At 47.9% G+C, this 14,267-nt stretch overlaps 2 protein-coding genes across 3 annotated transcripts in view; one reads left to right on the plus strand and one right to left on the minus strand.

Moving 5' to 3' along the window:
- The first annotated feature begins 490 nt into the window (after positions 1-490).
- Positions 491-6,689, plus strand: MED28 (mediator complex subunit 28). Of its 2 annotated transcripts, XR_002830790.1 has the most exons (5): positions 491-670; positions 2,550-2,616; positions 3,269-3,381; positions 4,693-6,226; positions 6,431-6,689. XR_002830790.1 is itself a non-coding variant. In XM_006094989.3 (4 exons), the coding sequence occupies exons 1-4, from the start codon at positions 512-514 to the stop codon at positions 4,888-4,890; spliced, it is 537 nt and encodes a 178-aa protein (XP_006095051.1). In that variant the 5' UTR covers positions 491-511; the 3' UTR covers positions 4,891-6,689. The 2 variants fall into 2 exon arrangements, 1 of the variants encoding a protein (XP_006095051.1); XM_006094989.3 differs by having other exon boundaries at positions 4,693-6,689.
- A 728-nt stretch (positions 6,690-7,417) lies between these two features.
- The window catches only part of FAM184B (family with sequence similarity 184 member B), a 65,966-nt gene continuing 59,116 nt past the window's right edge, over positions 7,418-14,267 (minus strand). The window contains 3 exon segments of the mRNA XM_023759093.1: positions 7,418-8,595; positions 11,960-12,159; positions 13,004-13,108. Coding sequence (XP_023614861.1) covers positions 8,502-8,595; positions 11,960-12,159; positions 13,004-13,108 — 399 coding nt within the window. The 3' untranslated portion in view covers positions 7,418-8,501.

The raw sequence follows: 14,267 nt of genomic DNA on the forward strand, positions 1-14,267 counted from the left end.
AATTTGTAACATGAAAATACATCCTGCATATCAGATATTTACATTACGATTCATAACAGTAGCAAAATTACAGTGATGAAGTAGTAACGAAAATAAATTTATGGTTGGGGGTCACCACAACATGAGGAACTGTATTAAAGGGAACTGCATTAGGGAGGTTGAGAACCACTGCCCTAGACTCTTGGCCAAAGTTACTCCAAGTTTAAGGACAAAGTCCGGCCCCGCCCCGCAGCATCGTGATTCCCGCGGGAGAGCTCAGTCCAACGAACGGATTCTCTTCTCCACAAGCTGTGTCAAATGCGGCCAAAGCCCTCGATTCTCAAGAGAAAAAAAAAAAAAGCCAGACATCCGGCGCCCGGGGAAGGAAGAGGAGACCAACCCGCAACAGCCCGTTTCCCTGACCCAACCAACAACTGCCGGCGCCGGGGACTGCCACGTGATCGGGGGCATCACGTGATTCGCGGCCCAGCTGCTGCGCAGGCGCAATAGGCCTCTTCCGGCCATTTCAGAAATGGCGGCTCCGCTGGGAGGTATGTTCTCCGGTCAGCCACCCGGTGCCCCGCCCCCGCCGCCGGGCCTCCCGGGCCAGGCCTCGCTTCTTCAGGCCGCGCCAGGCGTTCCCAGATCTTCTCCGAGTACCTTGGTGGATGAGTTGGAGTCATCTTTCGAGGTAAAAGGAGCCGTGGGGGCGGGGGGCGTCTATGTTCCCATCCTCCCTCCGTGCCTGAAATGTAAGCTGCGCATGCGCAGGTCATCTCCATCCGCGGTCCCTGCACCCCGCTTACAATCGGGGAGACTGGTTCCGAGACTGTATGTCACTTGCTTTCGCCTCCACAGTGAGTGGGGGCCCGTGTTCCACTCGGGGCAGCTGGCGGAGACGCGCGAACGAGCCGTTTCTGGGGGCACGTGGGCTTGAAGCCTGCCCGTCCCCAACGTCAGGGCCCTTCCAGGTTCCCACCGGCTGGCCCGCCCCGCCCGGTTCCCTCTCCCCTGAGCGCCCTTCCCCGCACCCCGGCGTGTGTGGCACCGGCCCGCCCTCCCGGGGGCGCACCGTTACCCCGCCGCGTCCTGCGCCCTTCCCGCTGGGCTCCACCTCGCAGCGACGCTGCAGTCGTGGGGCCCTTGACCTGAAACGGGCTGATTTTAAAGGTGTGCGGAGCTCGATGCCCGGGTCGGGGAGGCAGGGCAGCTGGGGGTGAAGGAGGGAGGGGCCCCGGCAGAGATGACCCCAAACGGGAGTCGGGCCCAAGGAGTACCCTGGAGCCCCAACTCCAACAGGAGTCCTCATTCAGAATGTCCCACAGGACAGGGGGTCTTTTTCTGATTTACTGAACGGCTACAGGGAATTGCCTGGGGGGATATTGTGATTTTTCTCCGTTAAATCAAATGGTGGCACCTGCAGGCAGAAGGGCCCTCCCATCTCGTCCGTGGCCTCAGTCTGGGCCCAGGTCCACCTGCCTCCTGCCAGGTGCGCGTGCTTCGTGCTGGCGGGGCCCTGCTCTCCTGGGGTTTGGGGGTTCCTTTCTGCCCCTCACCCCCATCCCGTCCTCTTTCTGGCCCCGCGGCGGTGTTAGGCCTCTGAGTGGACAGAACTCCCCGGCTGAGTCACACACACACCTGGATCCTGGTCCCTGTAGGGAGGACTCCCTCTTTGGGGCTTGTTTTCCCCCTGACGCCAACCTGGCTCTTCTCTTGGGCCCTCTAGTGGGTCATTAGCTTGTGGTTTTTTTGTTTTTTTAAAAATACTTTATTGGCTTTTTACAGAGAGGAAGGGGAGAGATAGTTAGAAACATCGATCAGCTGCCTCCTGCACACTCCCTTCTGGGGATGTGCCCACAACCAAGGTACATGCCCTTGGCGGGAATCGAACCTGGGACCCTTCAGTCCGCAGGCCGACGCTCTATCCACTGAGCCAAACTGGTTAGGGCTGGGGCTTGTTTTTCCCCCTGACGCCAACCTGGCTCTTCTCTTGAGCCCTCCAGTGGGTCATTAGCTTGTGTTTATTGAGCACCCACTTCGTGCCGAGCAGAATCCCTGCACATGGTGAACACGGCAGGCAGTTCACTCGTAGGGGGCAGCTAATATGGACTGAAAGCAGGGATGAATGGCCGTGGAAAACAGGACAGCGGGGCTTGGTGATAGAAGAGTAGAGGGAGCGGGCCTGTCCCAGGAGGTGGTGGTTTACCCGAGTCCTGAGTGGGTGGTGCGGGTCCTGTGCGCATCGGAGGGAGCAGCCGTGGGCAGGACTGGAATCGGGTTCCGGGCCCTGGTGTGGAGTGAGAGAGTGGGGAGAGCAGCGCGGGGCAGGAGGGAGACCGGATGGGGTGCCGACCGATTCCAGCCGCCTCCTCCGCTGGCCCTTCCTCCCTGGGCCCAATGGCGTCAGTTTACCACGTGTCTTCATTGGCACAATGTCTTGTCTGGTGTGCGAACCAGATGCTATCAGCTCATTGAATGACTTCAGGAGGAGCCGTATCTTACCCTACAGTAGGGTTTTTGATGTGCAAATGACATTTTTTTTTCTTCTGTGATATGTTTTGGTCACACAGGCTTGCTTTGCTTCTCTGGTGAGTCAGGACTATGTCAATGGCACGGATCAGGAGGAAATCCGAACTGGTGAGCATGCCCTCTTTTTAGACCTGGTCCTGCTGGCTGATTTTACACTTGATGCGTTTCAGTCCTGCTGGTACCCCCAGAGAACTGTTCTGGGGAAGAAGACTTATGCAAATTGCTCGTATACTGCTGGTTCTCTGTTCAGTTTATTAATTGACATCTTGTCATTCATGATGAACCATTCACGATGAACCTTTTCATAGCGGCATGAGGACAAAGACCAATAGTGTGTACTGCTTTTAAAGTAAGTTTTGTTTAGTTTTTGAATAGGTGTAAGTAACAGTCTCTTGTGCTTCCTCCTCGCCCAAGTCCTGTCCTCAGAGGTGACCAGTGGTTCTGGTTTCTTTGTACTAGATTTTACATATTAGGTTTTAACTGGAATCATGCTTCTTGCTGGAACTCTGGATTGTTTTTCTTCAGAAGAAGTGTGCTGTAGTAGGTCTCTTATTCACCTGATAAAAATAAAAATTATCTGCTATTTAATATTGGCTAACACATGGAAGGCTGGGGGTCAGTATCATTGATCTGGCCAAATTTAAAATCCCAGATTACATCTATGAGAAGGTGATGTTTTGATATTCTGACTGTTCATGTATGAGGGAGATTTTTGTGTCGAATATTTTTTTTAATTTAATATTTTGTGTGTTTTTTTAAGGTGTTGATCAGTGTATCCAGAAATTTCTGGACATTGCAAGACAAACAGAATGTTTTTTTCTACAAAAAAGATTGCAGTTATCTGTCCAGAAGCCAGAGCAGGTTATCAAAGAGGTATGAGCTCCGTTATCTCCTCACCTTTCGAAAGAGCACATGTTGTCAGGGTTCCGTCTCTGCTTTAAATGAAAACCCTTTTCCATTAGCTATCGTAGGTCTTTACAGATTGAGGACAAATGTTGCTAGATGTCAGTGTTCATGACAACTTGGACAAGTAGTGGAGGAAAGGGGGTGGGGGAATCAGGGCTTCAAACAGCATTTTCATATGCTGGCTGTCATGGAAGATGTTTCTTAAAGGAAAGGGACTGCTGCTTGAAAAGGTTGAAAAGCCAGTCATGGAACTCACTTTGGACAGGAGCTGTGATCTGTGCATCCCCAGGTGCCCATACACAGGAAGGGCTTCATCCAGCTTTGTCCAAGGAACCCCAAATTAGTGTTCCGGCCCAGGCTCCTCCAAGCTCAGGACTTCATTATCTCAGTCGTGTGAAGCGGGGACATTTGAAGTGTGTTGGGGTTGCCAGGATGACTGAGAGCTGCAGTGGCATTTCCTGTGTTGGGCCAGGACCTGCCCCCTGCAGTGTGGAAGAGGGAAGAATCGTCCGCCCAGACGGCCAGTGGTGCCTCTAATGAGAAACACTAAATTGAGATGAACGATTTGTGGGCAGTGTTTGAAGTAACTACTTCCACAAGCTGACCAATTAAAATATTTTTATTCAGTGATATCCCTGTTGAGAAGGTGAATGATGAGGTGATACTCTCATAGTTCATTACGTCAGATCAGTTCCTGATTTGAATACTTCAGTAGTAACATAGGGGTGTTCAATCGTAGTTGAATAGGTGTAAGTAACAGTCTCCTGTTACTATCTGTATCTCTTGATAAAGAATTACAATGCTGGTATTCACTAAAAAAACTTTTGAAAATGAGCTCTCAACACTTCCTAATATGAAATGTTAGAACAGCGATTGTGGACTCTTTTAAACGGTTGTTACCATGTGTTTCAGATTCTCACTGTCTTTCAGGTTCTCAGCAGTAGCCTTTGGACAGAGATATTGACTCCCTGGGACCAGGGTGGGGAAGAGACTGGTTTCTTTTTGGCTGCTCTTTGATACTTCGGAATATTATAACTTGGGAATTACTTATTAAAAGAAAATGGATTAAGAATAAAAACTCTCCATGTTAGGCAGACATTTGCCATTGGAAGAGTTGCTTTGGGTTATTCAAATAGTGGAGCCAAGCAGAGTAATGATTGGGCGTGGTGTGGTTTAATGGATTTTCTGTTTTGAATTTACTTCTTAGTGCTCTTAATTATTCAGGGACTGCATTTGCTTCTCACGAGGTTGCTCTGACTTCGTCACCTTCACTTGCAGGATGTCTCGGAGCTGCGGAACGAGCTGCAGCGGAAAGACGCCCTGGTCCAGAAGCACCTGACCAAGCTGCGGCATTGGCAGCAGGTGCTGGAGGACATCAACGGGCAGCACAAGAAGCCCGCCGACCTCCCGCAGGGCTCCCTGGCCTACCTCGAGCAGGCGTCTGCCAACATCCCCGCGCCTATGAAGCAGAACTGAGGGAAAGCCGCAGGAAAGGGTCGCTCTCGGTGGCATGACATTTTGGAAGAACTCTGCCAGAGAACGAGACATCTCAGTTGCATGCTCCCACCTAAAATGTTCCTGTTTTTTATAAGCTCTTACTTTATTATTACTTTATAAAATGTGTAGCTTTGGTAAACCAAGGTAAATATTCGTGTTTTTAACAAAATTTAGACTGTTAGTGTGATGCCACTAACATTCCTTTCTATGTTGCTTTTTTCTGCTTGTTTTATTTTTTAAATGTTTGTGTAACTTTTAATCTGTTTGTGTTTTCAGTTTTAGATTAGTTTGTATCATGAGGGAAAAACTGGTCTGATCTGTGAATCAAAGGATGAGGATTTGGGTTGTAGGCCTTTTATCTTAATTAACCCCCAGTGGCAGTAAGGTACAAATATGTAAATTTGCCACGTTTCTAGACTTTGAACTACCTCAAGAAGAGGAATCTAATACAGCAATGTTTGTAATACATCCAGAGCTCTCAGAATGAGATCTTTTGTAAATACTTGGAAGAGGATTGTCATAGCTTAGGTTAGTGCAGTGATATTATAGTAGGATCCTTAAGTTGATGTTGACTTTTATTTGTGGTAAGTTTATATTTTGTGTGATGCTTGCTTTTTTGGGTTGGGAGGCTGCAGGAGGAGCAGTGATATGTAAATTTTGTCACATTGTGCAGTGAAGCATCAGTCTAAATAGCAGACCCGTTCCCACTAGCACGCCTCGGGCAGAGGTGAAGTGTGAGGGTTAGTCTCTTTGTTTTGAGTTTTGTTTGCTTGTGTTGTTTGTGTCTTGCTTTTGTGGAGCAGAAATTTCCCATTAAGGAAGGTTCTTGCTAATGGGTGGTGGTGATTCCAGGGGACAGGGCCTCAGGGTGGGGAGCGGCCTGCAGGTTGACCCTCGGTGACTTCCTCTCCACAGAGAGCATGTGGAGCCTCAGCACTTGGGAAGGTGCTTTACCCTCTCGGTGGTCACACGGGCCAACACGATTATGGAGATGCTGCTGCTGAGAAACACCGCCGGGTGCTGTGTCTGCCTGTCCCTGAACGAGGCTCCTTTCTTGGTTGTTTAGGTCTGGCTAGATTACATCCCCTTACCCCAAACAAGCACCGCTGTCTCCTGAACAGGCACTGCCTCTGGGGCTCGGTATCTTGACTTGTTTTGTTTTCTCCAGCCTTGAAGGCCCCTCCCGTAAGCACTGACATCTGCTCGTGGTGCCTGGATGCTCCCTGAAGCCTCGAAATGCCCTCCCTGCTGCCCCCCGCCCCTCAGGACACAGCACTTCCTGTCTCCTATCAGCCTTGCTTGATCTCCCTCGAGGGTTAGTAATTTGTATGTGTCTCTGTGCCCCTCATGAGAATTAGGCATTATTTTCCTCTGAACATAGAGAGATCATGTATTATCTCTTCTACATAGTACTTGCTACCCATTGTTGTTTGTGCGTGTATGGTATACAGCCTGAGGCCACTTAGTCCCCTCACTGAACATGTGTGAGTTAAAACTTTTTAAAAAATTTTTTTCTCAGATAACATGACTTCAGGGTTGTTAACCTGGCCATCTCATGCTGATTAGAAGCTCTGATTGGCAGCTTTGGATTTCTTCATTAAAAACCAAATTAAACTGATTTAGGCATCTTTCAGTAATAAAGCGGTTCTTGGTGAAAAGTTCAGGAACTGTCCTCCTTGGTGCTTAGTGAAAAGACTTTGAATTAATGTATGTATCAGTTATTGCCATTTTTTATTAAATTCAAAAAATTTCTAGCACATAAATAATTTTTCAATCTTCTCTGTTTGTAAATATCATTTTCCTTTTAATGGCATCTTGCTGGTTGGTTGATGAACATAGAAATCCCTCCTTCAATGAGAAATAAGCCATCAGCTGGGAGTTCCCTTGTCTCCTCACTCCCATGATGATAGAAGCATGCAAAGACTTAGTTAACACATATGTAATGATTGGGTAGGATCTAGAAATTTAACAAATCTTTTTCACTCACCTGCAACAAGAAAGGAGTCCAAACAGATGCAGAGTCTTGAGTACAATCCTGTCCCTGCAGCAGGTGTTAACGCCAAGGTATGGGACAGCAGAATGAAGGGAAGCCTGCTTTGCTAGTCATCAGGAGCTGCAGGGTGGGAAAAGGTTTCAATCAACAAAAGTAGAATTGTGTGCAGTCTTTAAAACAAGATACAAAGTCCTACAATGCTCACTCTGAGCAGGAAGCAAAAGACAACTACAATATATTGATACTGAAAAATAATACGGTACGTTACAGGTATGGTATTTGCAGTTAAAAAATTATCTTATTGGGGCCATGTGATTTGGTAAGATAGTAAATTTACCTTTAAATTAGGAGTTTTGAGATGTAATGCATTTCTCTCAAAAGGACATAAGTATGTAAGAGGCCACTTTTTATTTGAAGATGATCCGATTGAGGTCAATGTGAACTTTCCATTTCCAAGTTCAGTCTTCATCACATTTCACCCTTCTTTTGGAAAATCAATACAAGTTATAACCATTTTTATCGCCCAGTTGTTTAAAGTTTTATTCAAAGAGCAAAGATTTGACAGTGCATAGAATAAACAACTGTTCATGGGCCACCTTGCTGGGCCAGCACCAGAGGATTGAGAATACATTTTGCCCATTAAAAGATGTATTAAGTTTTGTCAAATCACACTACTCCTTCAGAGGGTCCGACAGTTCAGTGTGGGCTGAGCAGGTCAGCACCGTGGATGGCCACTACCTGTCCCCTTTAACCTACCAAGCATCCATGCAACGGGGACGCAATGCATCATGAGGCAAATGGCCCAAACCCAGAGACCAGAGGTTCAGTAGATCTTTGACTTGAAAGGACAGATAATCTAGAAACCTTCACAAATGGCCAAGTTGGCATCGCAGATTGAAACAGAGGTATGACGGGGCGGGGCTCAGTTATTCACAAATCCTGGCAGTGCTTAATTCGAATTCGTGATCGGGATCACTGCCATATTATGTTGCTTAATCCTCATAAAGCCCCATTTTGAGGTAGGTGTTATCCCCTCTATTAGCTACTTCACGTCCAGAATTAGGAAATCCAAGTGTCAAGGTCTGTGGCTGTTCAGTCCTAGTAGCTCCGATTTGCTTGTTTTGTGTTTTAATTGGCTTTCCTGGTTATTCGGAACTTTGTTTTATTCCTCTTCTTAATGAGGTTAGATGTGCATCTTAAATTATATCACTTACATAGAAACACTTTTCAAGTGGATTTGAGTTGCATCCTCGGAAATGAAATCCCTTTAAAAGTAGACCTCGGAAACCACAAAGCGGAGCGCAAGCTATGGACATGAAATACTACAGGCAGGTCATCAGTAACATTAACATTTTCCTATGATGTTCTCGGGTAACACGGGTTCCTTTTACCCTAACGTCAAGGATCTTTAATGAACCGGTGCCACAATGAAACAGTATGAAATGTCAGTGCCGAAATTTGTTTAGCTATTGGGTGCAAATCATATTACAAAGCAGGTTATTTGGTTGATTGATTTTTTAGTTCATTCCCTCAGTCAGATGTTTTAAAAGAAAATTTTTTTCAAATGTCCTTTCTGTGATGGATCCCAAGGATCACTTTAGAAAGAAAAGTACTTGGTGAACCATTCCTGGTGGGCAGAGCCCTGTTTCTGCTGGACTTCTTTGGGTTGGGCTGTTTCACCATCTTGTGTCCTAAACAAAAAACAACAAAAAGGATTAGATGGTTTTGCGGTTTTGAAAATTACTCAGAAAACATCTTAATACCCCACCATCATTTCAGGGGAAGATAACTGCTTCTTTGCTCTTCAAAAAGTGCTGGAACATGACTGTCCAACATTAGCATCTGGAAACCAGCTGTGAAGGGAATGTCTAATTCCAGATTTGAAAACCAAAGGTTCTCCATTGTTTCACTTAAGATCATGAGGCATATTTGCAACATTTATTCCAGGCACAAATCTACATATATAAAACCCTACTATACAAATAGATTGAACAGTGGAACAACCGAACAATCAAACAACTGAACAACCAGTCGCTATGATGTGTGCTGACCACCAGGGGGCGCACACAGAACATGGTGGGCAGCAGCAGGCAGCAGAGCGTGGAACATGGTGGGCGTTGGCTGCGGCGTGATGGTGGAGCAGGTGAGCGGAAGGCCAGACCAAGGCGGAGCACCGGTCGCTGTCATCAGAGTGAGCCTCTGGTGGTTACTGAAAATTCTTTGCTTCCACGTGCCATGGTCCCACCCAGTGCTCGCACCCACTGCCAGCGCCGGCCCCACTTGCACCCACAGCCAGCACTGAAGCTGCCACTCGTACCCGCTGCCGGCGCCCTGCACCGGTCCCAATCACTCAGTGCCATCAGCAGGTGCGAGCAGTGGCTACCTGCCCCGATCGCCCCTGAGGGCTTCTACACCTCCCCCTGCTCCTGAGGGGTGATTGGGGTCAGTAGCCGCTGCTCACACCCGCTGTTGGCATCAGCCCCCAATGGGCTCCGCACCATCCGCGGGTGCAAGCGGGGCCAGCACTGTCAGCACGTGGGAGCGGTGGCAGCACTGTCAGCACATGGGAGCGGTGGCAGCAGGAGGAGGGCTGCCGGCAGATGGGACCGGGGGCCGCGGCGCAGGAGGGGCCGGGCAGGGGTGCGGAGGATGGGCCGAGACCCACCCCTGTGCCCAATGCAGCCTCGCAGCCCATAGTTCCTTTCAAGGTGCATGAATTTGTGCACTGGGCCCCTAGTTAATAAATAACCCCTCCCCCCCCCCAAAAAAAAACAAACGGTAAAAGAGGAGCATTTGAGATCTTGCTCCCTAGCATATGTTGTCAGTTTGGTTCAAATACACCCATAAAAATTCTCTACAGGAACAAAAGAAAAAGAAGAAAGAAATGGTTGATCAACACAGCATGATAATTTATGGCTTCTTTAAAAGTTATCTACTGTGTTCCAACATCACAATGAGGCTGTGAAATTAGCCTCATAAATTGAAAAGGGGAAATAGCAAGCAAGTATGGTGTATACTGGATGAATGGTCTCTATCTGCAATTTTGGAACTTCATATACAGCAACTAGAGCCCTGGTGCACAAATTCGTGCACATTGAAAGGAAATTAATTAGAAGAAATATTTTAATATTGCTATTCGCCCTTTCTCTATAATAGACATGTCAACCAAATTCACAATCGACAATGACAGATGGAAACGCATGTGATTGGCACTGACATATATATATATGTGTGTATGTATATAGATAGATAGATAGATAGATAAACTTGCTTAATTAGACCTGCTTTCTGGTTTAGCTAATAAACTCTTTCCAGCCCAGTGAAGCACCCCAACTTCTCTTTCAGGTAATTGTCAGCAACACAGCAGTAAATATCAACATGAAGCAGATTATTATTGTAGATCAAGCAGGGAGAAAAAAAGGATGAAATATTTAACTGCAGCAGTGTTTGACTATATTCTGCGCAGTGAGAAAACTTGAAGTTATTTTCAAGGTCCACCATTTCTTACTTCTTTTCAGTCAGGTCAAGTTTCTAAGCTTTCTAAATCTCTGTTTTCCAGCTAATGAAAAAAAAAAAAAAAAAAAGGATTCCACCAAGTCTCCTATCTACCTACTCCAGGAGTTCTGTGAGGATCAAATGAGATGAGGCACTGGAAAATGCTTCATACACATTTGGTTAAAGTGTAAAATGTTTGCACCTGGCTATAAAGCAAGTCGTGTTCCTGGGCTGAAGAAACTCCAAGGAGGCTAGTCACTAGGGAGAAAAAGCCAGGCGCTATGTGATGTCATTACTCAGTGCCCATAGCGACTGTTCCCAGGCTGGGCTGGGCTGTGGGCCACATTTTGCGCCCTGGGGTCTCAGCAGCATCGGCTGTGATTTGGTGGGCTGTCCCTCCAGGGTGTGGCGGGGCCTGTGTCCCACTTGGGAGAAGCTGAGTGTTGCTTTGTGGGCACCAGGTCCATGGTGCTGTTTCTCTGTAAATGGCAGTTCTTGCATTGAGTGTCTGCCCCCTGGTGGTCAGTACATGTCATAGCGACTGGTCGGACAGTCGGACACTTAACACATTAGCTTTTTATATATATACTAGAGGCCCGGTGCACAAAATTTGTGCACTCTGGGGGGGGGGGGGGGCGTCCTTCAGCCTGGCCCGTGCCCTCTCACAGTCCGGGAGCTTTCGGGGATGTCTGACTGACGGCTTAGGCCTGATATCTGTGGGGAGTGGGCCTAAGCTGTCAGCCAGATATCCTTAGTGCTGCCGTGGAAGCAGGAGAGGCTCCCACTACTGCCGCTGTGCTTGCCAGCTGTGAGCTGGGCTTCTGGCTGAGCGGCGCTCCCCCTGTGGGAGCACACTGACCACCAGGAGGCAGCTCCTGCATTGAGCGTCTGACCCGTCATGGTCAGTGTGTGTCATAGCGACCGGTTGTTCTGCCGTTCGGCCGATTTGCATATTAGCCTTTTATTACATAGATAGATGGGAAGATAGACTTAAGCAGAGGTATACAAGTACGAGATGAACCTGGGAGCTGGCTCTAGCAGTTAATACAGGGATGTGCTGGGGGCTCCAGGCCTCAGGTTCCTTAGCTGTGAAACAAAGGGCTGGCCTCATTCAATGACTGACCACCAGCAGGTCCTTGCAGTCCAACACTCATCGAGATGTATGCCGCCGCATTTGCCCAAACAGCCACGGGTAGGCAGGGCCTTAGGAAAAGGAACATTTTAGGAGTGGCCCTTTCTGAAATGCAAACTTCAAAGCTCAGAATTAAAAATTTTGCCTCTGAATGGATTCAATGCCTCTTGTCTAACTATGAAAAAAAAGGTGTGTGTTGGGGGGGGGGTGACCTGGAATGTGGTACCAGAAATAGTCCCTCTTCTAAAGAATGGCACATTCTCTGCCCTTACACAATCTTCCACTTGGCGGGACTGCCATTTTCCCAGGCAGGGCTTGACCTGCTGCTCTTTGTATCTGTCCCAGTGCCGGGTATTGCACAGGTGCCAGAACGGAATTCCAGTTTTCCTCCTATTCCGGGAAAACGGGATCACAGCGCCTGCCCCTACCTGGTGGCCGCTTTCACGTCTAGAGACGGGGTGGGCTTGTAAGGCCGGCCACCCCCGGGGCTTGGGTCCAAGCTGGGGGACTTAGTGATTGGCGGGGCGTTGATCCTGGAGCTCAGGTCACCGCTCAGAAAGTTCTTTGCGTAGGAGGCGAGGTTGGGCACGCTGACCACTCGGCTGGGCGAGTCCTCCATCTTCTTTTTCTGTTTGTGTTAAAGGACAGGCCTCTTAGCGTCGCCCCAAAGAGGTATTATTATAAGAGTCAGTAAGACCCACCCAACCGAATCCGTGCCCGTGAGGAGCAGTGCTTTTATTTACGAACTTCCATATTATTTTTCAAAGCATTTTCCCCTCTAACCTATTTTGTGTTTTAAAAAAACACACGTCCACAATCTCTTATCTGAAATTCCTGGGGACAGATATGTTTTGTAATTCAAAGACCTTTGTTTAGATTTTAAAAGGCCATATAACACCCCCAGCTGGGGCTGGACCCATCTTGTCCTCAAACGCACGACTATTTCTGAAGTGAAACTTACATTTTGTCACAGTAAGAAGGATATGTAAAAATCATAAGTGATCTTATATCAGGTCAGCTGATATTAGATTTATTGTTCTGTGAGCCATTAAAAAATACGACTTTTTTTTGAGCTTTTAGGATTTGTGATAGCAAATGAGAGATTTGGTGAATATTTTTATTGTAACAAATTCCATAAGTATATAAGGAAAAAAATGTTAAGAAGTGGAAGATTCCTGCTCTTCTCACCCTTCTTCCTACCACCAATTACTGTTAAAGCCACTATTAATAGTGACACATTTATTTACAGAAAATTTGGAAAAGACAAAAAAAAAACACCCATAAAAAATAAAAATACACATCATCTTCCTAGCCAGACATAAACACTGTTTAAGCATTTGGGTTATTTTCTGTGGGTCCTAGTGAGTCTTCTTTTGACCGTCTCCCAGCCATTGGTAAGTACGCTGCAGGTGCCTTAGAAAAATGAAACCAGCCGATCGTGCAATGTACCTAAACCAGCAGAACCGACCTACCTTCATGGAAGGGGTCAAATACCCTGGGTGAGGGTTGAAAGAGAAGGACCGATTCCGGTGGGACATTGCGCTGGGGAATGCTGCGTAGTGAAATCTCCTCTCCTCCTGGAAAAATAGCACAACTGCGTCTAAATGAGCCTAACCACAGGGCACTGGGAGGCTGTGTGAGGATAGAAGACAGAGAGAAGGAAAGTCCTGGGGGGTGGAGTGGGGGAAGCCAGGGGAACCAAGATGCCATCCAGGGAGCTGTGAGGAAGCGCCTTTACTCCTGGGGTCTTTGTGTCCCGGCCCCTCTTGTAAAGCAATGGGCCAGCTTATTGGGAATGCCTTAGGGCAGTTAGAGACCCAAGTGCTATCAGCATCTGAGAAGAGCACTGCAGGAAGTTAACAATTCAAGTGCAGAAAGTCAATGAGGAGGCAAAGCAAGCAGACTCCCAGGCACAATCCCTATCTGGCTAATGTTGTTAATGTGTGCCACTTTTCTTTCCTTCTGTATTATCCTATCTAATAATAGAGAAAAATGGTAATTAGCCGTACCTCCGCTACCCTTCCCATTAGCTAATCAGGGTGATATGCAAATTAACTGCCAGCCAAGATGGCGGCCGGCAGCCAGGCAGCTAGAAGCGAACAGGAGGCTTGCTTGCTCCAGTGATGGAGGAAGCCAACATTCCCCGCCTGCGGCTGCCGGCCTCTGAGCTTGCAGTTTGAAACATTGTTACAAATATAGAAGCTAAACAAAACCCCAGAAACCTGCTTTCAGCCAGCCAGGATCTCAGAGCTGGAGTTGAAACAGTGTTTCAATTATAGAACCCAAACAAACCAGATACCTGCTTTCAGCAGCCGAGGCCTCAGAGCTGGAGCCAAGCCTCAGAGCTAAAGCTGGCCCAGAATAAAAAAAAAAAAAAAAGAAAAAAAGGAGCAGTTGGGAGCTTCAGTCACCCGCCAGCCTGAAAACAGCCCTCAGCCCCTCACCCAGACTGGCCAGGCACCCCAGTGGGGACCCCCACCCTGATCCAGGACACCCTTCAGGGCAAACCAGCCAGCCCCCACCCGTGCACCAGGCCTCTATCCTATATAGTAAAAGGGTAATATGCCTCCCAGCACCGGGATCAGCGGAGTCGCGAGGCCTCCTGGCACTGGGATCAGCGTGACAGGGGGCAGTGCCCAAACCTCCTGATCGCCCTGCGGCTCTGTGTATGACAGGGGGCGGGGCCACAACCTCCCTATCCGCCCTGCTCTGTGTGTGACAGGGTGCGGCAACCCC

The sequence above is a fragment of the Myotis lucifugus genome, unplaced genomic scaffold (genome assembly GCF_000147115.1).
Source record: "Myotis lucifugus unplaced genomic scaffold, Myoluc2.0 scaffold_147, whole genome shotgun sequence".
In the NCBI taxonomy this organism is placed as follows: domain Eukaryota; kingdom Metazoa; phylum Chordata; class Mammalia; order Chiroptera; family Vespertilionidae; genus Myotis; species Myotis lucifugus.